This window comes from Indicator indicator, chromosome 32 (assembly GCF_027791375.1).
Source record: "Indicator indicator isolate 239-I01 chromosome 32, UM_Iind_1.1, whole genome shotgun sequence".
Taxonomy (NCBI): Eukaryota; Metazoa; Chordata; class Aves; order Piciformes; family Indicatoridae; genus Indicator; species Indicator indicator.
Window position 1 is genome coordinate 1,883,606 of NC_072041.1, and position 24,683 is coordinate 1,908,288.

The window sequence follows — 24,683 nt, forward strand, 5'->3', positions numbered from 1 at the left end:
TCATACCAAAAGAGAAACAGCTTCCATTTAAAAATAAACAAACAACAGAAAAACAAACCCAGAAATCACATTTTCTACAAAGCATGTGCAAAGGTAACTGTACATAAATCAATAGACAACAAAGCCAGAAACCAAGTTATTGATTAGCTCCTCTGCTGTTTATCTCCAGCATACAGAGTTTGCAGTTTTTACATATACACAGAATCTCCATCCTCAAGTCTGTTTTCCCTGGCTTTTGAAATCAGACTGTTAAGCAAAGACTACTTAACATCAGTACGGGTGGCAGGACTGTCTCACTGAACAGAACACTTGACTATGCAGCTTATCAGGTTGTTTTAATATGCATCCACTGCTTGGAGAATTTTATGTGATAGCAACCAAACCATAGATGGAGGCAACGATAAGAGCTCCACACATGGGAATTCCCACTGGCTTCCAAAGGAGCTCTGTCCAAAAATACTGACAGGATCAGAGCTTGAACCTCTCAGTGTTTTTGTTACCTCATCCAAAGGTCAGAGTCAAAGAAGTAGCTGAGCGCAAAGGGGCCAAGCTCTATCAGCCAACAGGCTTGCCCAACACTCACAAAACAAGCACACTCAAAGAACTGCACCTGCACCCAATACTTCTCAGGCCAAGTTTATGGTCCTTGAGTTTGCATCAGAGGGAAAGGCTGGCCCTTAGCCAACATCAGATGTATTTCCTCATCAGAACAAAAAAAAAAAAAAACCAAAACTTCATTGACAAATCTTAAATACAACAACAAAAAAATCCCACTCTGTAAGGTAGTGACCTCCAGACAAAATCCTTTCATCCTGAAGGTAGCTCCCAGATGCAGAAACTATTGGCCCACTCATCAGGATGGGAGCTGACCATCAAATGCCTATGAAACCAGAATCTTGTTAAGAAGTAAAATGAAAATACTGCAGAACTGCAGCCTCTGCTCTCAGCTTCAGCACAACCCTCTTAAGTGCCAGGTAAGGCTGCAAGCTCAGTGAAGCTGCTTTGTCTCAACATGGGCATTTGCTGGCTCAGAATCTGTCCCTCTGTTCTGTGCCTGCAAGCCCTGCCAGTCAACACACAGGAAGAAGCCTGATACATATACAAGTCTTCTGTGGTTTGTGGGTGAACTGGTTCCAATTACTACACCGGCTGATTGCTTGAATGAGAACTGCAGAACCAGCCCCAAAGCCCCAAACCTTGGAATTAACCTCGTATGTTCCAGGAGACAGGGGAACAGGTAATTTTAGCAGGAATCACTGACAATGAAATGTCAAAGGCACACAAGGTGTAGGTGAGGAAGGGAAGGGACCAGAGCACATCTCAGAGCAAACTTGCTTCTCTGTTTTCCAAGAACATATACCGACTGTATTAGAAGCAGAGGGGAATGGCATTACAGCGGTACAGATGTATGAATGTGTATTACCCAGCCTCAGAAAACAAATGCAAGCAAATTAGATATCTATTAAAATGTATCAATAAGACACAGGTTGTAATTGACAGATTTAAAACAAACCCACATATATTACTATATATTGAAGTAATGCTTCCTGTACATGAAGATCAATTTGAATTAAGTGCTCTATGGCCACTCAGCTAAAATGGATTAGGCCCAGTAATTGACAGTATTCTATTGATAAATTAACTGCAATTCCAAGTTACTTTTGTCTACACCCTATTTTCTTTCCAAGAACCTTCAGTTGGATTTAGCGTCACTGCTCTAGGACAGTCCCCTCTAAATAAGAGCTGCAGTGTCAAGATCAAAGTTTGGGCTTTTTTATAAAGACAAAAAAAAGAGAGAGAGGGAAAAAAAATCTGGGTCCAAGTACTGCACATAATGAGACACAACTCATGCAATGGCAAAGCAGTTTGGCCAGCTGAGCCAGCAATGTGAGTTCCAATCATCACTTATCACCAGTAAGAGCCAGCCAGCCCACTCCTTACCCTAGTCAGTGCCACTCAAACTGGGAAGGACCTGTGGCAAAGTAGGCAAAGTAACTTTGCCAACACGAAAAACCCACAAGTTTTCAGTAAGAATGGACAGTGCATCTGGAGACACCCACATCTCGCTTGGGCTCAACCACCTGGACGTAGTCCCCAAGTTCCCCCTGCTCTAGCAGTGCTGAGAGTCACAGAAGGTGTAGATAAGGTACAAGTGGCTGCCAGAATTCTCACTGCTGCGTTGTCTAGACACGCTCGGAGCAGCCTCATACAGACGCCTCCAGATGCTTTTACAACACGATCCAAACGCACCTCTCAGCAAATGAAAACACCCCCTCCTTGGTCAGTGCACCCAGCTAGAGATAACCACGGCCAGACCCTGGCAGGGAGACCAAGTGCTAGCTCCTCACACATCCCAAAACTAAACCCTGTTTACATGCATCTTCAAAGCCTGCTACTGTTCAGGCAGAACAGACGTCCAAGCCCAAAACCACAGAGATGGAGAGGCAAGTGAGGCAGCCCAGCAATGAAGAGAGAGGCAGATGTTTCACTATTTTAAGCAGTGATTTTCCAAAGAAGAGAGTGCATAGAATTCCCTCCCTAATTCACCAGGCCTGAATTCAGGAACTCAAGAACTATTCTGGGGCAACAGAGAGCCACAGTTGACTCAATGTCATTAGATCATTATTTGCAGCATACTCTTGGTCTAACATACATGCACGTACCTGCTCCTTTGTTCTCGACCTACAACATCTATAAAACTGTTTGCACGCTTGGGAAGAAAATGCTGATGTCTGCTTAAACACTGACATCTCCTCAGGTGCAAAGCACTTTGTTTACGTGTGGTATCGGATTTGAAGTTCAACTTTTTACAAACTTAGAAGATTCTGAACTAAACTACTGCTTCAAGACTCCAACAATTTCAGTTTAGGGACTTCAAAATTTTTACTGGAGAATCTCTAATACAATTCTTGAACATCAGGTAAGAGAACAAATGACTTCATAGCTCCACAGAAAAACAACTGAAGCCTGAGGTCTTAAGCAACGTTTTCCAAGAGTATCTATCAAACAGGTTTGTACCAAAAAGACTAAATCCACCCAGCAGTCTGAACACTGCCACTGCTGCCTCTGAATGAAACTAGAATCTCTGCTATGTCCACCACAGGATATATACTGTTAACAAACGAAGGTTAGTGGAGCCAGCAGGCAGGACTTGAGGATGCAAAAAGACGCCACATTGTGGCTCTACTCCTGCAGTCTTTCAGGTGGCCATTAAGTGCAGCACAGCACCTAGAAGCCCACAGCTACTCCACAGCTCAGCCAGAACTGTGCTATTTCACCTTCAGCAATTTCTGTCCTTTGATTTGGCTGCACACTTGACCTGGCTAAACCTCACTCCAGCTGAGAGTGCTGCGTGTTGTGGCAGCACTGGCTTGGTAGGCATTGTGAAATAAAGCAGGAGGCCTTACGTGCTCATTTGTGTGTCAGTACCCAGAATGCTGCTTCTAGCTTCCAGCTACTTCATAGAAGTGCTGCTGGGACTTGAACCGTGGGAACACTGCAGTGCTGGCGTGTGTGGGTGTGTTCACACGTGTGCAAGGAAGGCGCTCGCCTTCTCCCCGTGCCTGAGCACAGCTCTGCTTGGAGCACAGATGTCTGGCACACAGGTAGCAAACAGGAATGCACTGTCAAACCCTGCTGGGCTCACTGCTTAGAAAAGAAAAAAGGACTGGAAAGATGGAGTTAAACCCACCCTCCTTCACTGGGAAGTGCACTGGAAAGCCTTCAGGCCTGCCTTCTGAAGTAATGCAGTCCCAGTGGAGGCACAGTGATGTTAAGGAAGAGCTGTCACATGGGTGGAAAGTGAGAATGCGACACACACCAAGGCCATATCTACACCAAGTGAACACTCAGCATGCACCTGCCACGGAGATCAAGAAAAGGGCTTTAGCACTGACAATGGATTTCTAGGACCCTGTTTTGCAACCCCTTCAGGTTATTCATATCTTAAACTTTTAGAAATAGTCCAGAATGTAATGGTTGTGCTCCCTGCCAGTGATGGCAGATGAAATGAGAGAGGCAGGCAAGGAAATGGGACACCCGCTCAAGTAAAAGCCATGAAGAAAACTGAGCAGGAAAAAGCCTGCATGAGCATGCAAGAAGACCCAGGTAGAAAACCCAGTCAAGGATACAAAGGAAAATGGAAAAGTTAATATATGGCTCAAGGAAAGAAAGAGCTTTGTGAAGTGGCAGGAAGGTGAAGGAGCTTATGGGAGATCAATCACTTATCCAAAGGATGAATAGGGACTAAAAAAAAAAAAAAAATTTTTTTAATCAGGAATTGGTAAAAATTGATTGATTTCATTGATAGAAATCAATACAATTATTTGAATTTTAGAAGCATGTAAGGCAAGGGGCTGAGGCCACTACAGTTCGTGCTCTGGTGGGGCTCCAGCTATCACAACTCTTTGGTTTTCGGTTAAGACCTTTTGTTGACTTCATACAGGTCTAGACAACAGCTTCTACAAGTGGCGAGACCAGGAAACGTGCATCTTGTTCAACCCACCATGCTGACTGAGACAATACATCTGCATCTCACCATATGGCCAGATACAAATGCACAATGGATACTCGAAGCATATAGAAATATACCTTGGGAATGAGATAGCTAGACAGTGCTATGCCTTGTCACAATGCCTTAAAAACACACCAAAGTAAAAAGGAAGGGAAAAAAAAAAAAAGATGGGAAAAAGAAGGCAGTTTTGCCAGTACACTGAATCTGCAACAGGGGCTTGTGCCAACCCAGCTCTCCATTTAAGTGAGATCCTTAAAAGGCAGAGCTGTGCTGGCAGAGATGTGCATACCTCATCACACAAACCTCATGAAGACACACAAAAAGGTCCAAAAACTCACTGCTTCTTTAACAGCCATAAAAACGGCCGTATGCATCCCAAGCTACCAACACACTACCAGAGCCCCAGGGAAAACAACACATGAAGCAACGTGTACAGACACACACATACACAAATAAATTGGGAAACTGATAAAAAGCCCACTCTTGAAAGTAGGAGACCAAATATCTGACACAGCAGATTATGGCACGCAACACACACAAGCATCCCTGTATAAAACAGAACAAAGCCACACAGAGATCTACATCAAAAAGAAAGCCCACCACAAAGACACATATGCTTCACCCTTTCATCCAGAGAGACAGACAGACACAGCCCAACACACACAAAACCCACACAGACTGTCAGCAATTAACACACACAGGCAGACATGGACAGGCCTTTCATTTCCTTACTAGGCATCTAAACTTTACTCCAGTATTACTTGCCCCTGGCCACAGTCTACCAATCTTGCAGCCTGATTAAATCTCTCCATAATCATCTGCATGCACTGCTACAGCACAAATGACCTTAGCAGAAGATATCCGTTGGCTAAGCCCAATGGAAAAAGACCTCAGGAAAAGGAAGGATAAGTGTGCAGAACTCTGCCAGCACTGTTAGAATCTCCTCAAGACTGTGCCCCATTAACAGAACAGCCATGGAGGCAGCTCAAAAGCCTGGAAACTTAAGCCCAGTTCTGCATAGGCTGCATGACAAAGCATTCTTTCCCCCTATACCCCATCCTCTGAGGACACATTTACCACCCTCCTCTTCCTCACCAAAACTCCTTCTCACCTCCCAGATGAACCCATGCAGGACATTTCACACCTTATGATGACAGATTTTTGGCAGAATTTTCTGAGAAATAGATGGCCACGGCTTCCAGACATAGTTTCCATGTCCACTATTACATATCTTGAATTCACCCAGCAGAAGTGTTGCATGCAGGTACTGGAGGGTGGGGGAAAAGCGCTTGCCAATCTATGAGCTAGGACCTATGAAAGGGTCACCAAAACAGTAACACAAAGCCAAGATTTAGTCATCTTTTCTTGTTTTCCACCTGCAACCTCACCTAGGGTGCTGGATACATCATACAACCGAAGAGAATGCCCCAACAGCACACTCATTTTCATGGAGCTCTGCAGGTACCCTAGCTAGGTACACAGCACCTCTGCGGAGCGAGAATGGGGACATTTCTTAATTTTGTTTCCCAAATGAAGCATGCCCTAGAAAATTCATTTCCCAACATGAAAAATGCCTCCACTTTCAGAGGCGTATTCTCTTCTCACAGACATTCATCTCCATCTATCCCACCATTCCATCTTAGCACATGACTGACAGAGAATAGACAGGCCATTAAAAACACATCCACCTCCAACCACGGAGATAATGTGGCTCATTACAGCCCAGCTTTGTCACAGCGGTTCTGACACTCAGGCGGGAGGAAAAGGAGGGGTGAGCGCAAGGTCTGAAACGGGGGCTAAACACAAGACCAGGACCGAAACTGGAACTTGAAGGAGTGACACTCTACTGCTCAACCCAAAATCAGAGGCCAGTCAAGTGGGTTAACCAGGCCGCTCGGCCAAGCTGTAGCAATTACTGCATTGTCTACACTGGATATTTTTAAAACTCCGGGGTCTGTTAAGGTATTTTTGTTGTGGGTTGCTGGGTTTTGTTTTGTTTTCTTTAATAAATAAAAGCCCTGAGTGTGCGTCTGTCGCCTTAAACAGGTATTTGCAAGTTACTTAAGAATTTTACTGAACATTCTCAGTTTTGGAGGTTTGTCATTGCCCTGCCACACAAACTCAAAGAAAAGCTGGAAAATTTCCAACAGATGAGGCAGAAGCCAACCAACAAACGTGCAGTGTAAAACTCAGTAGGCAAGAGTTTGCTTTAACATTATGCTGGGGCGGGGGGGCGAATCGGGAAGGGAATTGTTCGTGCCACAGCCCATCGCTCCATGGCCAGCTAAACCAGACAGCCTGGTGTCTGCAAGGAGTCCTCCAGGCCTTGTGGCACTGCTGCCCATTGATCAGGACTAGTGCCAGATGCCAAGGCAGCTTCCCACCCACACACCAGGGATTCTGGGATCTAAAGGCAGCTCAGACTGAAAGAAAAACAAAAGGCACCTAAAAAAATGGTCTTGAGCTGTCTGGCTCCCACGGCGTGGCATACCTTAAGAACTGCCGCAGCTGGCCCTAGACAGATTCATTTACTGAATGTATACATAAACCAATATACAAAAGCCTGTCTGGTGGGGAGATTCAGACTCCACAGGGATACTCCATAAGCAGGGACTTCTCCATTTACGCCGCGCACACTTGCTCTGAACACCAGTAATCTGCATAACTGTCAGGATCTTTTCTTAGTAGCAACATTTTATCTCAATACAAGCATTTAGACAATTTACCCCCCACTTCCATCTGCAGCTCTTCAGAAGAGTGCACATATTTGAGCCTGAAGCCATCGGTTAACTGCTATTTTTTTCTGGCTTCTTGTCTTGACCCCCTAAGTGAAACTCTGAAGACTCGAAATCACATAATTCCTGCTAGAGTCTGGGATAGTCTGATGGGTTTCAAAGATCAGGTTCCGCGCATAGAAAGACATGCAAACGCACACACGTCATTTAAACAAACTCCAAGCTCCGTGTTCGGAACACTAGCAGAGGAAAATAAAAGGTGTCATCTCGGCTACATTAACACACACGTGGTGAGAATTAAGAACACGATTAGACTGCTAAATGACTCAAAGGAAAAGCAGCTGCTAACAAATTTGGTCTCTCAATGGTTGGCACCGAAATTAGAGAACGTTCCTTTTCTCTATCTCCCCCCACCCTCTTTAAAATTAAAGGCATCACTTACCCTGGGGGCTTTCCTCTTGTATTTGTTGTTATAGTCAAATTTTTCTTTCATTTCATCTAAGAGCTGGCCGAGTCTAGCTTTCTCCTCTTTCCCAGTGTAATCCTGGCTGAGGAGGATATAGGATCTCCAGTTTGCAGAGTCAAAGCCCCAGTGGCAAGTCCTGTTTTCCAACGATTTGTGAGAGTGGACCACAAATTTGTGAGGTGGGTACATAAGCCTGCAGTCCAAGCACTGGATGCAGGCTGCGCTGGGGTTACTGTAAAGCTCTGGCACCAAGAGTCCCTTACACTTCCCAAAGCACTCATGATATACCTTGAAGCTCTTCTCTGTGAGCTCTAGCTCAATCGTGCTAGAGAATTCCTTCTTGCAGTGGGGAGGATAGGTGCCACCATAAAGCAAGGCGTTACAAAGCCTCTCAGCATCAGTTTTAGTGATGAGCCCGCAGGAAGGAGCGGAGAAGGGCAGGATGCCCATGACTTTGAGGATTTCCAGCTGGTCAGCAGTGCATCTGGAGCAGTAAATATGTAGCTCATCACACACCGAATTAATCTGCTGCAGGGAGAAGTCCCTGAGCACCGAGTTCAGGATCTGGGGCAAGCAAAGCCGCTTTTCTCCACCCACCACGAAGCAGGAGATGGTTTCCCCTTCCAGGATGGTCTCGCACCTCTCAGTGGATCTGTCCGAGGGCATGAAGAAGGGACCAGGCATCACCGGAGGAGGCTGGATAGGGGGCAGATGCAGTACAGGTTCTGCTGGGTCTTTGCCATTGTCTTTCTTGTACATCTCCTGTGCCCATCGTGCTGAGAAAGCAGCAGGGCCACCCAGGGAGCTCATAGAGCTCAGATGAAACTGTTCCAAGGTCTTCTGCAGTCCTGGATGAGGCTGGAAGCTGCTTCTACTTACAGTCTCCATTTTTTAGTTTCTATTCCCAAAACAAACAACAAAAATCCCCAGTTATCTTCCACCCTGGTACAAATCCACTTAAGGGATTTTTTTTTTTTTAATACAAACAAAATAAAACAACCCACCCTGGTGGTTTTTTGTTGCTTTTGTTTTTTTTTTTTCCTCCTTCCCACTCAGGTTTAACAATCCACTAGCGAATAGGAAATAAATCCTTTTTATGCGTGTCTCTCTCTTCTTTCTTTTCTCTTCGTTCCTTACAATCTCAAACCCTCCAACTCTCCAAGCTGCCCCGATGGAGCAGAGAGTCACGGCAAAAAGAGGTCTTCATCCGAGCACTCACCCCCTCAGCCAACCCCCCAGGCAAACCAATCCCGCCTCCCACACCTCCACCACACTCACACTCACACACACACACACGCCAGCCACGGAAACACAAAAAGTCTGTGCCACGCTCCGAGCACCCGCGGCTCAAATATGTTCTGGCGGCTGCTGCTTCTCTGCAGTAATCACCCTTCTGTCCATATCCACCGACAGGAAGGCGCGGGGGAGGAAAGTAAAAAAGGAGGAGGAGGAAGAAAGCTTGGTCTGTAGAAGGGAACAACGCAGAAGAAAAGGCCCAAATCTCTGGCACTTCCAAAACGGCGCGGGGGGCTTCGGCCGGGCGATAAGCAGGCTCCCTTCCCCCTCGTGGTCCCTCAGCTTAATCTGGGAGGTCTCTTGGTTCGCCTTTCTTTCCCTATTTCTCTCGGTCTTCTCGGCGTGCCGTGGGGAGCCGCAGTAACAGAACGCACATCCTCCCAGCTCCTCTTTCCAGCAGAGACTGAGAGTGCCTGAGAGCTGAGCTAATGCAGGCTGGCTCAGCCTCCCTCACTCCTCCTCCTCCTCCCCCCCCCCCCCCCCCCCCCCCCCCGCTCTGTTTGTTGGTGTCTGCCTCAGTCATTGAATCCCAGCCAAGAATGTGACCAACTCCCCAGGCCGGGCTCTTCCAGGAACAGCAGCCGCCTCCCCCCTCGGCTCTGCGCGGAGGCTCTGCACAGGCCGGCGGCGCCGGGGAGGGAGGAGGGAGGGAGCGAAAACTGCTGGGTTCACGGACCGCCGCGCCGCCGAGGAGGGGCGGTAGGGCGAGGGCTTTTTCCTCTCGCCGCTTTCTTTCTGGACAGCGGGAAAAGGGAGCTTCTGCCTCGCACCTATACGCACGCAAAATGCACCACAAAAAACCTGCCCGCTGCAAAACCTGCCTCTGTTCAACTTTGAGCATATGCCTCTCTCTGAGCAGCGATCGAAGGCGTGCAAACACGATTTATCGCCCGAAACTGCACATCCACGGCTGGGCAACGTGGCGATCGGCGCAGCGAGCTCGCCCGGCGCTCCGTGCTGCCTGCCCTGCCTCGGCACACGCCACACGCCCAGCTCACAGCCGACGCCTGTGCACGCATAACACGTGGAAGGTGCACAGCAGACGGGCGTGCGGGAGGTCGGTGAGACATCCAAAGTCCCGCTGAGGCAGTGGCGCAGACGGGCAACAAAGCACCCGTCTGTCGCGAACGCTGGCGAGCCGATGGCTGCGCTTCGACCCACGGCGACAGCGAGCGCCGGGCGGGCCGGCGGGCGGGCACACGGACCGCGGAGCGCCGCACAGCCAGAGGCGAGCGCCCTCTGCCGATCGAGGGCGCCCCGGCGGCCCGGAGCCGATGAGTCGCCGGTAGGGGCCCCGTCCTGGCCCCCACGAAGTCCCCGGTATCGGGCCGGCGCACCCGCGAGCGGCCGGGCAGAGCGGCGGCCGTTCCGCCGACACCCATTGCGCACCGACGCGGCAGAGCGGCGCAGCTTATTCCCATTTTTCACTCAGATGGGGACCCGGTGCTCTCCAGGGACAGATCGTGTCCCAGGAACACCGCAAGGTCTAGAGTGATTCGTACGGCTTCTGCAAGCCTTCTCAGAGCAAGGGAAGGAGGTGTCAAAGCTGCAGAAGAGTGCTCATCTTGCAACTAACTCGGCGTTTCTCCATAGAGGAACCTGCGTTCACATACTCAACCTGGACATCAAGCCAAAGGGGAGTTCAGAGCTGGGAGGAACCAAAGTGGTTGGTTCAAGTCAACAATTGTGTCCTCATGTGCTGAGAGCACACTTGGAGAACCTTTACTAATTTGCTTTAGTCTAGGAAACCAGTGGTGGGGAAAAGTACCCTTCAAGCTTCTGTTTATACAATGTTTTGCACATGGAGCTAATGACCCACTAGATTACTACCCCAATACCAAGGTCTAAAGATGTAATCTAACAATCCAGAACAGACAGTCCTTGCTGATTCCTGGTGCTAAAGAGGTTACCACATCCAGAGAACGCAGGGCAGTTCTTCACTGGATAACAGGGGTATCAGCAAGAATTCTTTTCAATAACAATGTTAAGAAACTGCGTATGGCACTGGTTGATAACACGAAGGACATCTGTGACGTTCCCTCCATTCCATCATTCTCCAGTGGAGAAGCTCCTTAGTGCTGGACGCTACGTATTTTTGCTCTCCCTCTCCTTCAACCCTTAGAGAGGAGGGACAGTAACTGAAGTTTAAGAGGTGCCATTTTCCCTCTTTTTATACAAGTAAATCACTGGAGCGTGCAACAGATGGTTTATGGGTGGAATTCATAAATGGAATTCCTGAAGCTGAAGGGACTACCAAAAAGACAGGAAGGATGGTCTTGTGGTTAAGACACAAAACTCAGGACATCTGGGGTCTATTCCCAGATCTCCCACAGACTTCCTGTTGCCTTGGGCATGTTGTTTAGTCTCCCTGTGCCTCAGTTTCTGTACCTGCGGTATCCAGATGGTGACCAACTCGAGTAGCAGCTTCTGAACCAAAATGCATGGCGGGACAGAAACCAATTTTCAATTCCTGCAGTAACAATACAGTAAAACTTCCATTTCTTTACATCCCACAGGCTCTGCAGAACTAAACAGCAGCAGGGCAGGAGAAGGGGGAGCAACAAGAGCTGTCATCTGGGATTAAGGTGGCAGTGGCTTCTGAAGCCTCTGTCTCCTCTGATGAGGGACTGTGAGTGCTGCGCATCTTAAAATCATATTAATCTTTCCCCCAGTAACTGTTTGTCTTGCTCCAGTTCCAAAGCCCTCTGGCTGGAGAAGGGAGAGGGGAAAAATATCTCAGAGGAAGGGCTCTAACACCACAGTGTTTTTCTCACTCTCTCCCTCTTCTCCTCCCCCTCTCCATTGGCTTCAAGGCCAACAGCTCCTGGAACACAAACACTCTTGTAAACTTCTGAACCACACAGCCCTATGGTGGGTGGGTGTTTGCTCCCTGCCTGCCAGTTCCAATCCACCCACAGATTCCAAAGGCCCAGAACAAAAAGCAGACTCCATTTTCCATATTTAACAGGCAACGCATTTCCCTCCCCATCACCTTAATTCGCACAACTCGGTGCCTCTCACAAGTAGTGTCCCACCTTCCACACCTTCCCCAAGTGGGGGCTGTCATGTCTGTGCATGCAGCACAAAAAGCACATTCTGAACAGATTCACCCCAGTCCCACTCTGGTTTTAGATGCCTGCTTAGTCAGGAGGAACTGGGGATTACAAGGACTGTGCTCTATATTGCAGCTATTTGACACAAGATTTGGGAAGAGCCGGTTGTGAAGAAGGGAAGTTAAGTGAAAATTAAAAGCTTGGGTGCAAATGTGACAGACCAAAATTCCTGCTGTAATTCACATTAGACAGGAAGTTCTTTACAGCAGCAAACATCTAGTTTCTCCCTCTTTATACTGTGTATATTTATTTCTAATTGTCACATTCTGGTACTGAAGTAACAATTTCCACTTGTCCAGGGTATTTCCTTCTCTCCTTTCCTTTAATGTCATGTCTGTAAAGCTCATTGCTTTAATTGATCGCTTCCCTTATAGTGGAACTGGAGAATGCTGAACTATCCAGAATCTGTAGGAGTCCCCTGGCTGGGACTCCTATGGTATTTACTACCTATCAAGTCCTACCATTTTCTGGGTGAGCTTTGGGATGCTGCAGTCTTGAACATCTGCCAGCTTGACTCTGCACACAATCTTCTACAGTTTGACAGGAAGTCAAGAACAAGGAATAAACTGGGGGCAGGGGGAAGGCAGAAAAAAGCCACATTGACAGAATTTGGGAACGCTGGAAAGATACTCCAAGGTATATGCACCAAGCAGGCACAGGTAAACCAGAAGACATCTTCCTTTCAACATCCATGGCCTGGACACAGATGATTAAAGAACCTTTCTCTAGAATGCAGGGTCCTCTGGACCTTTCTCTAGAATGCACCCTCCTCTGCAGGGTCTTGCCTCTCCTTTCTCTGCTAAACAGACTGCTCTTTCCAGTGATAGCAGCCTCCACTGAGAAGAGGTTGCATGAATTCAGAAATCATTCTTATTTTCTTTCTCCATTTCAGAGTCTGGGTTCCTGTCCAGCTCAGCTCCATCAGCTATCTTCTTCTACATCTTTTCCTTCTTTCCAAAGTACAGACCCTCTTGATCAACATACATCTCTTATTCCTCTATTCCTGATCCTCAGAGGATAATCATCTAGGAAACTATTTGGCCTTTAAGCTCAGGTTACAGCAAGGGCTGCTTTGTGCCCCAGAAGTGCCCAGAGCAACTCTCAGCAAACACAACTCAGCAGGCTGTTCAGAACAAAAGCTGACTCTAGTGAGCCTCAGAACTGGCTTGGATCACCGCAGTTTGCTGAGCGGGCATACGTCCGTGATTAATGCATGCAATGAACATATCACCTGATTAAAACATGACCTGCTCTCACACCTAAAATTCACATTTACATTGCAAGAAATCTTCAGGCATCCCAGGAAATCTAGGAGGTGAAGGGTTGTTAAAAGCACATGAAAGATCTTTCCATCTCTGAATTTTTTCATCCCAGGTTGCCTGGTATGTTGCTCAGGGCTGCCCCTCCCACCCACACACTCTGTACCTACATGCCCCAGTGGACGCTGCCAAACACCTCATTAAAAAAGACATGTTTTCTACTGCCAATGAAAAAACTAATTTACTGGAAAAAGAGTCAGGGAGGGGAATACAAGCTGGAACTCCTGGGATGCCCTACAGACTACTCCTGTTAGGTGACTCCAGGCTGCTCAGACTTTTTGTCATTTATAATTAACACAAAGTCTTTCATTTCTCAGCATGTCCAGCAATATGCAAACAAGGCAGAGCATTCACATCCAGAAGAGGAAGGGGTAAGAAAACCAAGCCAAAGCCTTATCCTTGTAAAAAGAGCAACTGGATTGTTGCTATCCACCCTCAGCATTCCCTCTTAACACGGTTCTTATGTAGGCTATTACCAAAAAGTCATTGTCACCACTCTAGGGAAGGAACATCAACGCATTTAAGACAAAGTTAAACCTAAGACTAAGGAAAGCATCTCCCCTAGCAGGCCCTACAGCCATCCAGTGTGTCCCAAAGCAATCTGTACCAAAGGAAATGAGTGTTCCAACCTTGCACTACAGGAGTTACTGATTAGCCAAACCCCAGCTTTGAGCTTCACCAAAACAAAGTGGGTTAACTCCCCTCCCTTGCCCTCCCACACACTATCATGCAGAGAAGCTGTGGGAATACTGATTTGATCTGCTGCAGCTGCTGTGGTGAGTAAAAGGGCAACAGAACTGGGCTCTACAGCTAGCATGTATCAACTTGCGTGAGGGTAGGATTAATGCTGCCTCATTTCCATTCCACCTGAAACCCATCTGCAGCTTGAAGGCCAAATATTCCCTTCAATAGCCTCTCACAGACTCCAAGGAATTCACCTATCTTTTCTGTAATCTCTTCCATCTTTGGGATACCAAAGCACCACAGTATTTTGCAAATAATATTGATATGTTTAATTGTACCTTTGCTAGAAAGACTCTATAAGACCTTATCTGCTAGTTGAATTATCACTGAGGCTTCTGATTCTCTTCTCTCATGTTCTTTGGTACACACATTACAACAGTTTCAGATCCAAAATCACGGTGGAGAATGAGCCCTATGGTCTACCTGAAATTTATGATCTCTGTCTCTTGGTGTAAGGTGATCCTCTATCTGCTGGTCTGACATATGAACCTGCCATGTATTTTAAAGGCCTGTGTCTCCTATAAATAACACCCAGAGCATCAAGCAGTCAATGGAGATAAGTGCTTGCATCATCACTTCAGTAATTCAGAATATGCTGTCCTAAAAAACCTGGAATTTCTCCTCCTTTCTCACTAATTCTTATGGCTTGATCTCGTATTTATGTTATTGACGGCTTTTCCGAATGAACCTGTGATTAAGGCACATGCACACCTCATTAGCATAATGAGATTTTTCTTACAAGCATGGAATGGAATGAAAAAGAAACAAATTCATACTGTCATTTTACAGATGTGGAACTGAAGAACACAGAGGATTTACAACTGGCTTAGGGACACCCTGCAGATCTCTATCAGAATCCAGTCAATAGCAACTGCTTTAACATAATGACTATTTTTTCCTAACAAACTGTTAGGAAAACACTAGTATTCCTAGAACAATTTCCCAAATACATTTGTGTGAGAAGCAAATCCAGTCCTAGCAGACAGTGGGTTTGGGGGGTTGGTTTGTTTTGCCCACAAGATCTTTCCACTGGGCAAGGCTTTTGAAGCAGACATTTCAGACATCTTCAGTCTGTTAGAATCAGGTAATGAAAGTCCTCCACAAGATTGGTATTCACTGAAGTGTCTGACTTAGCACTGCTCTGCTCTCCTTTTCAAGAAAAGGCAGTTAACATTTTAGTTTCTAGACAGCTTAAACTATCAGACTAGCTTTTCTGTGAAACATTTTCAAGTTTGTTCAATTTTTAATTAGCTGTGTCAGAAAAGAAGAGTGCAAAAGCTAGCAACAAGTGATGTTAAGGCAGCAGGTTCTCAGTATCACAACTGAAGCACATTTCAGCAGCTGCACAGAGCAGAAAGGCAATGGTAAGCTTTCAGCATAGCTTGCATGAGTACTGCCCAAATGAGCTTACACCACAGACTTGCAGAGAGTTTCACTTCTGTTTCTAGCAGCCCAGCACTTGTAATATTCCCTATGTTTATATGCCCAGTACTCACGCAGACCAAACCCACTGCACTTGTCTTATGTGGCCTTCTGACAAAAAAAAAAGGTCTCTGGAATAATTAGTACTTAAGCTTAGCTTAAGCAAGCACTTAACTCTTGTTTATAAGCTTCTAGACTAGCCACAGATTTTATTAATGTTTTTTAATCAGTGCCGTGAGTGACTGCAAGAGGAAGGACTACAGGAAAGGCTAGGCCTTGCTTTGATCCCCTTTCTCATCTCCACCCTTTCAAAAATCTCTACTAGATTTCTGCACTTGGCAGGCCTGAGAGTGGTACTTTCTCTCACCTCCTTCCTCCTATCCATCATGTCATCCCAAGCCCATCTTGAAGCAATGATCATGTCAGCGCACACTGCAGCAGTACCACCAGGACTCAAGATCCATCAGCTCACACGCCAGCTGGCACCTTTCCCTCCCCTCTGCTTCCCTTCCCTGAGCAGGAGAAACCATTCATTGCCTTCTGGGGCTCACACTGGACCCACACTGTTCTTAGTAATGAATGCAACCTGTTCTAACCAATGTGAAGCTTATTTGTGAGTGTGAAGCAGCACTCAATTGCCTGACATTTCACATTTCTCACCATAAATCTGGGTAACACTTTATTTTAATTACTGGGACATTTTCTAACTTTTATTGTTTCTGGCAAATACAGGCAAAATGAGCTCATTCATTATATAAGGTACGTGAGCTATTTCTTCAGGGGAAATGCTGTTCTATATTGTCCTTGCCATCCAATAAGATGCCATTCACCTCTCTTCTAGATGTCATTAAGTGTCCCACCGACTGAGAATAATTAGCTAATTTTTTCCCAAGTGACAGGGACCTTGGGAGATGATCCATCCTTCCTTCCACACATCCATCTTCCTGCATTTCTAACACCCCCATTAATGTAAGTAATTGCAGGGCAATCCATCTCATGCCTTCTTCACATCTCCACTCCAAAATGGGTGTAGATATCACCTTGAAATGATACAAGGGAAATTCCAAACTGCAAATTTCAGATCCTGATTGGATTTCTCCCAGATAATTTTGATCTATGTGTGTTATAATGACCACAGGAGAAGAAGCAGTAGGCTGACACAACTGATGAGTACTGCACTCTTCAGGAAGATGCTGTACCAAGAACCAGATATCAGAGCCTGCAGTCAGGGCCCCAGAGAACGCCACAGGATTTTACAAATGCCTTGAAGCCTTGGTGTAAAATCCCTTTACATTCTCCCCAGCTAAATTCTCTAACTTCACCAAGATGAACAGCACTACAGACTAGAGAGTCTGAACTCCCCTAGCTCTCCAAGGTCAAACCAGCAGACCTGCAGCAAACCACAGGCAGTATCTCAAGGTCTTATTTGTCCCACAGCAATCAGTGCTAAATCTCAGATGGAGTCCAAACAAAGATAAGTTTAGACTCTCTATCTCCACAATGATAATTTAGGGCCAAGATGCAGGAGGAGCTGAACACTCTGCAGGCAATATAACCTCTCACTTGTAAAACCAGGCCATAACTTCTCAATTAGTGAATTCAGGCTGGACTGGAGAAATCGTAACTCAGGCCACTTCTGACAATTGTTTAAGCTCTAGAAATTGCCTCCTGCTCTCAGAGTGTGGAGCAATTCCTCTCCCCTCGTCTGTGTGTTACATCCCCTCCTCAGACTGTACCTTCCTTGTTCATCCTGCTGAGCCTAAGATGATGGGATTGGCCATTTGCCCAGGTGGAGGAGAGGAAAAAAAAAAGGCAAAGCAGTTACTGTAATGGAAGAGCTTTCTGCCTTTTCTGAATACAGGGAGTGAAAATCCCATGCAGCAGCAGAGAGCATGGTTAATGACTCACGCACCGCATTTTCACCAGGGAAAAATTTCAGGCCTGCACTCAGTTAAAAGATGGAAATTTTTGTGAAACTTCCATTGTGGTATGTTACCATCTGTTCAGAAATTAACAAAACCAAAATCCAAGTCAGTAAATGGCTTGATTTTCTTTCTTCCTTTCTTTTTGTTGTAGTAAGAACTTTCTGGTTTATAGATAAAATGTAAATCGCTATAGGAGGGGGGTGAGCATATACAGCTCAGTAAAAAAAAAACAAACAACAAAACCAGAGCCTTCAGATGAATTGCTTGCTGGCTCTGGACAAATCTACATGCTGAGAAGTAAATTATTCCATACATTATGGCCATTTTCTCATACAATGATCAGTAGCATTTTGTATCGGGGTCAGGGAGAGAGAGAATTTCGATGTCTGTAAGCTGTGCTCAGCCCAAAGAACCCTCTCATTTGACCAGTCTCCAAGGTCTTCTGATGTTTTCTCTGACTCTCTCTCAGGAACCAAGCTGCTGAGGATTGGGTCAAGTGTGGATAGTAACAAAAGATTCCAAGATTTGGTTGGAGAAAAACAAAAAGAAATTGCAGTCAGCAAATTTTTCCCTTTCCTTTCTCCTTCATTTCTTTCTAATGCTTCATAAAAACACGTAACTTTTTCCACCTGTTTTTAAACAAGAACTTCCATTTCTTTCTGTCAGAGAGTTGAATTCTTGGAACTCAGACCATTTTCATTTGACTATTTTTACCCACCCTGCTCCTTCCTGTATCCATGGAGTTTCATCAAAACATTGAATTCCAGTCTCTAATGACATAACCTTCCCCTTTCCTTCCTGTTCTCATGTCACCTCTCATTTTCTCACCAACCTTCTTTGATTTTTAAACTTCTTGTACTCTAAGCTTCTTATTTTCTTTATGTACTTTGCAACAGCACTGGACCCTGGGGAGTATTAGGAAGTAACAAATTTCAGCAAAATAAAAAAAAAAAAAAGAAAAATAAACACAAATAAACCCCAACTGTCTTATATCAGCATCATATTGGAATGCTCTCATGAGACCCCAACTGGAGCACTGTGTCCAGTTCTGGCACTCCCAACACAAGAAGGACATGGAACTGTTGGAGAGGGTCCAGAGGAGGCCACAACGATTATCAGAGGGCTGGAGAACCTCCTCTATGGGGACAAGCTGAGAGAGTTGGGGCTGTTCAGCCTGGAGAAGAGAAGGCTCCAGGGAGACCTTAAAGCAGCCTTCCAGTACCTGAAGGAGAGCTGGGAAGGCCTTTTTACAAGGGCCTGCAGTTATAGAACAAAAGGGAATGGACTGAAGCTCAAGAAGGGCAGATTTAGCCTGGAGATTAGGAAGAAATTCTTTCCAGTGAGGGTGGTGAGACGCTGGAACGGGCTGCCCAGGGAGGCTGTGGATGCCTCCTCCCTGGAGGTATTTAAGGCCAGGTTGGATGAGCAGCCTGGGCTAGTGGGAGATGTCCCTGCCCATCGCAGGGCAGGGTTGAAAATGGATGATCTTTTAGGCCCCTTCCAACTCAAACCATTCTATGAATCTATGATTTGACTGTAATGACTCTGTGAGAGTCTTACCTGCCATGTTTGGTATAAATCAGCTATAGGGAAATAAATGAAATGGTTGTCATGTGGAGTTGAGACAAAGGACCTGTGGCATACATCTAATAATTACACTGCATTTAACAATTAAAGGTGAAGTTAAAGTGCTGTTCAGCATTGTCTGGAGTTACTTAATGGATTAGCACCAAGAAAATACACACCAGTGTGGCCTTACCAGATCTCTCCACAGATGCTACAGCTGTGTGTGAGTTTTCAGGGTGAAGTCAGGAGCAGCACTCTGGCAGAAACATTCCTTGTCTTGGAAAAAAAACAATGAACTGCAAATGGAATTCATTTGCTGATTTGAACAATGAAGTCAAGCAACAAAACTTAGCAAAACCATATTAAAAAGTGTCCTCACAAGTATTTTTGCAGGAGACAGAGGTGTTTATGAACCAAAAAAGGTGCAGAAGTTACAATTCCTGTAGGGCAAATTTTAACTGGTTTCCCTTCCTTATTAGATTTCTCATTCATAAAAAATTGCTAGCTGACTTAGCAGTCACTGCAGCACATGGGATTTAGGTGCTTCTAACCATCTGTATGGTTTTTTTTTCCCATTTGTCTAATTTTCCATTTTCAATTAATTGATCTTCATTTGATCTCTCGGTCTATATAATTAGAGTTCTCTGGAACATCAAGACAAGCCTTTCAGCAGGAGCATGGACAGCATCTTTGCTCAGAAGCAAAGAATAAAAGTGCTAGGCTATCACAAACTCCATCACCACGCTCAGCTGGCAACACTACAGAAAGTTCTTGACGCTGAAGCCGTGTTTGATCCTGACACATTTTCCTCATCTAGATCCTGAAAGTTCAGAGTCCTTTTTGAAGGTGTCTCTGAAGTTTCCAGTCAGGTTTGCTCTCAGAAGAGAGGAACGGCACTAAGTTAATCAGTTGGAGCTCTACACTGACAATCTGACAGATTTTCCATATACAAAACTGAATCCTGTAATGTGTCAGGTGCCCAAAATTGCCATCAAATTCAATGGCTGAGCCATCAAGTGGAATTCAAGGATTAGAACATTAACTTGTTCAGACTTACACCTATCCATAACTTCCCTATGGGAAGGCAGTGCTGGAAGACTAAGTTATAAGACTAAGTCAGCAATTTCTTAGTCCTACAGTCTTATCTCTTGGTGCCCAGCTAAGTCTTTTATCAACAGAAAACAGCTGGAAAGCTTTATTTAAAAAGTTATGATCCTGCAAGATTCAGGATATTATTTGCACAATAAGCTGAGAAATTAAGTTTGAAGTCTTTCCTGTATTTAAGCCTAGAAAGAAAAGCTTAGTAAGATACAGAACTGCCAGGTTTAGTCTTACACACACAGAAAATTAACAGTCTGTTTGGATCAGTGCAGATGATTTTGTGCTGGCCTGCTGAAGCTCTGTGGGGAGCACTGCCAGGTTAAAGAAAGCCTGCAAAGCAGAGGTACAGGCTACAGACTGATCCTGCTTCTCATTTTTTTGTTCACACCTAGAAAAGCTCAATGACTATGATATCAGTGATGCTGTCTTTAAAGCATTCAGTCTCATCCACACTGGAGCTCTGTATGTTCAGGATTCACCTGCAATTTGCCCAGATTTACTCTTTTTCATGACTCCCTCTCCTGAATCCTCCCTGCATTGAGATCATGGACATAGGTCAACCATGCCAGGTTGGATGGGCCCTTGAGCAGCCTGATCTAGTAGGAGGTGATCCAGCCCATGTCAGGGGGTTGGAACTGAATGATCTTTTAAGGTCCTTTCCAACCCAAACCATTCTGTGATCCTGTAACATTTTTACCAGTTGCAAAGATGGACTGAAAGTTCAGAGTCTTATCTGATTGTTTCTCAGGTTGACAAGGCCAGTTTCAGCAAGTCAATTCTCCCTCCTTCCATGAAATGGAAATGCATGATATAACTTCCTTTATTAGAGCTTTCCACAGGGGCATGTCAAGAGCTGTGTACTACAAGAAGAAACAGCCTGTTTGGATCATGTATAGCACTGGAAAGAATGAGAGGACAGCTTTGTCATGACCCACTGTCAGACATCTTACAACAGTGAAAAAACTCCTTAAAGAAGTCCTGGAATCGGGAAAAGTACCAATTTACTGAGAGAATAAAGTGGGTTGTAAGAATGAAAGGTAGGGGAGAATATTTTCAATTCCAAGTACTGAACCTATTTACCAGCTCAGTAAAGAAGCAGCTGGTAGAACACAAACGTAGAACCTCCACCTAAGGATTTCTGTAAGTCCTCCATCAGGGTTTCAAAGCACTTACAAAAGTTACACTGCACTGACAATGAGAGGCAAAAGTGCAGAGATTTCCTGTGCTCTCAACCAGTGGTGAGCACACTGCCTCAGCAGACCCACGCATGTGATGGAAACTCCTCAGTATCAAGGATCATTATGCAAGAAAGGATACAAGAATGGTAAGACGCATTCTTCCAGCAACTCATTCAAGCCACAACTCGGAACAGGAAGTTTCACAGTCAGACTTTCAATTCCCACACTGACTTAAATCAATCTAAATCAAATACATTAAAAAAAAAGAAAGCATTGAATGGAAAAAAACAGTCTCTTTATGCCACCCACTACCAGGAAGATTATTTTTCTTGCTTCAAAACTATTTCTGATTTAAAAGCAACTTGCATTTAGAAATGCGAGGATTGGTTTCTTTTCTCTCTTGAGTTTCTACAGAGAAAAATTGAGTAATCTGTACAGTTCACTAGGCCAAAAACACTCTAAAAAATAGAAGAAGAAAGGCAGGGAGGAGCATGGCCACTTTTGGATTAAAATTAATTTATACTGATAGAATAACACTGTTAGAAATCCCTCAGGAAGAAGCATTTTTAAGTCTTAAATCAGGCCTTATATTCCTTTCCCCCAGCCCCTCTCTTAAAAGCTTACTTCTCTGATTGCCATTCATTTTGGGACCAAGCCTTTGTGTCTAGACATCAAAAACTGTTGGTGATATTTTCAGCAGAGGAATTGCTGGAATGTATCACATCTAGTGTCCACTATCCCTTTCCTGACATTGGCCATGACTAGCTGCTTCACAGAGAAGTTTAAGACACTTCAAGAAGGCACCACTCCAAGAAAGAAGCCCCTCCTTCACCACCAAGAGTGAAAAAGGTTCCCTTGTTTCCTCTGATGTTGCTGTATTTTGTTTTAAAGAACATTAGTGTGACAAATCTGGGTGTTCTTGCTAACCACATGTCAACATTCAGCTCCCATCCAGGCTGAACTCTAGCAGTTGCTCTGTCACCTGGTGACCCCTCTCCAGCTGAGAAGGGGAATTGGGAAAAGAAAACCTGAGGGTTGAAATGGAAACGGATTTAATGAAACAACAAAACTGATCCCAATGCCAATATCAAGTATAGAAACTATACTCAGCCCAGCAAAGGGACGGCAGTCACACCAAATGGGAAGCAGAAGGAAACGGAGCAGGGTCAGGAGGAGCCCAAACAGGAGGCCCAACTATTTTCAGCAAACTCTCCCTGTTATAGTGAGGGGCAGCGGCCCTGGCTGACTCTAAACGGCTATTGGCCCACAGCCCCTGGCTGGCCCAGAAAACTAGGACACCCTACAAGCATCCCATCATTTCTGAATCCTTACACACCCACAATTGTATATCCAGAAGTACCCAGTTAAATAGGTATCTCTGTCTGTATTTGTGCTTCATGGTACATGTTATAAGCTCAAGTCTGTGCTTCCACATTAAAAGGGAGCTGATATAGGCAGGGTCTGCTTCTGCACTCTGTGCATTTATTCCCAGTGAAGGGTATCAGACATGATAGCCGTGGAGACTGAAGTCCTTTGTCTGCAGAAAAGGTCCAGTTCTGTCGGCAAGAGGGTGGGACTTCACTTTTACACTATTTCAACAGTATGTTTCAATCAACAATGCCTTGAGCAACTTCCAAGAACCACCAGGAGAAGTCAAAGGAATGAGCTAATTAAGGCTAACCAGTCAACGTTCTCTCCTAGAGCTCTTGAGAGCTACCAAGGAAACCAACTAAGCACAACTGCATTTGTCATTTAGGCTGCAACACATCTGAGACCACCTAACTTTATTTATGGGTCACTTCAAAAGAACCCTATAGAAAACAACAATTAAGTTGCTACTAGCACATAGTGGATTCAAAAGAGCAATTAAAGGTTCTCATGTCATCCGCAAAGCAGCCTGGTTAGCACAGCACACTAGTCCTCACCAACAGCCAGCTTACAAAAGCTGAGGTAGGAAAAGGGTTACCACCATACACATTAAAATGTCACCAAAATATGCTGTGTGCTCTGTTCCCTAGAGTGGTTTGAGGATTATTTTTCCACCAGCAGCAATTCCACAAGTAGACAGGAGTCAGAAAAAGCAATGGAAGCAGTTGTGAAATTGCCCCATCTACTTTTACCGTCCGCATGGAAAAACACACAAAAAGAATGACAGGCATACACTGGGGAAAAAAACAACAACCTAGCGTAAGCCCTCAAACTTCTCTTTTTTCTCATAGTGTTTAAGGAGATGGAGAACATTCTGAATGTGTGAGTTCTCCAGAGACACTGTCTCTTTAAAGCTGGCATGTGCATTTTTTTCACCCACAAGTGCAGTTTCCCAGGTTCTTACTGGAAAATTTTCTTGGGAAAATATTCATTTCCCAAGTGTTGTTTTTACACTTTTGGGTCACTGGTTGTATGACTCTTGTAATGCTTTAACAGTGCTTTTACTCCACCAATGTTTGTTATAACGTAATCCATCTTATTTCCTACAGTATCTCCTTTTAAGGGTAATTGTATCAATATGCTTCTGACATTTTGTAATTCAAATAATTTCTTTTTTCTAGATTTTTGTTCTCAGATTCAAAACAAGATTGAACTGTATGTTCCTGGCCCTCACAATTTTCTGGAAAAGATGCTGCACAATAAAGTTTAATGAATAACCCCAAACCCTTTGGGAACATGGAAAGCATCCATGAAGCTAAGCACATCAAATAGGCTTAAAGAAGTCTTTTTTGAAAGCTCCATGTGTCTGCAGAGCTGACAGACTATTCACCTCATCTTCCCAAACATGTCCTGCTTTGCTGCAGGAGAGCCTCAAAACTTTTCACAGAATACTGGAATTTAGGAATTACTATACTGTATGGTTCCACAGACTGGCTTGGAAACTACTGGTTTATCACTTCATTTGGTGCTGCTGCTTAGACTATAGCATATTCTAGGCCAGTCAAAGAGTTTTGGTAGGCCCAGCATCTATTGTCCTCTCCAAGATCCTCTGCTTCATACTGAGGGAAGTGGTGAAGCTGTTTCTTAGCTGTTTCTAAAGGAAACCAGAAGATCCTCTGATAAGATGCTGTCTTCTTTCCTTCCTCTCACTGTATTCAGTGTGCAACAGTAGAATTTTAGCTGTTCCCTGTCCTATAGAGCAGTCAGAGGCTCAAGAGGGCACAGCTCTAGCACACCAGATCAGACCATAACCCATTGAGTCTCTTGTTCTTTGTACCATCAGAGATGCTTCAATAATACATCCAATATGGATCCAGTGAAAATTGTTACCAGAATGTTTCAATCTCAAGCTCCCTCTCTCTGTAAATAAGTTACAG

General features: G+C 45.0%; 1 protein-coding gene across 1 annotated transcript in view; it reads right to left on the bottom strand.

Annotated features, from left to right (window-relative positions):
• Window positions 1-8,602, bottom strand: part of SKI (SKI proto-oncogene) — a 99,256-nt gene extending 90,654 nt beyond the window's left edge. Inside the window, exon 1 of the mRNA XM_054395040.1 lies at window positions 7,691-8,602. Coding sequence (XP_054251015.1) covers window positions 7,691-8,602 — 912 coding nt within the window. The remainder of the gene's footprint in view (window positions 1-7,690) is intronic.
• Window positions 8,603-24,683: the final 16,081 nt, after the last annotated feature.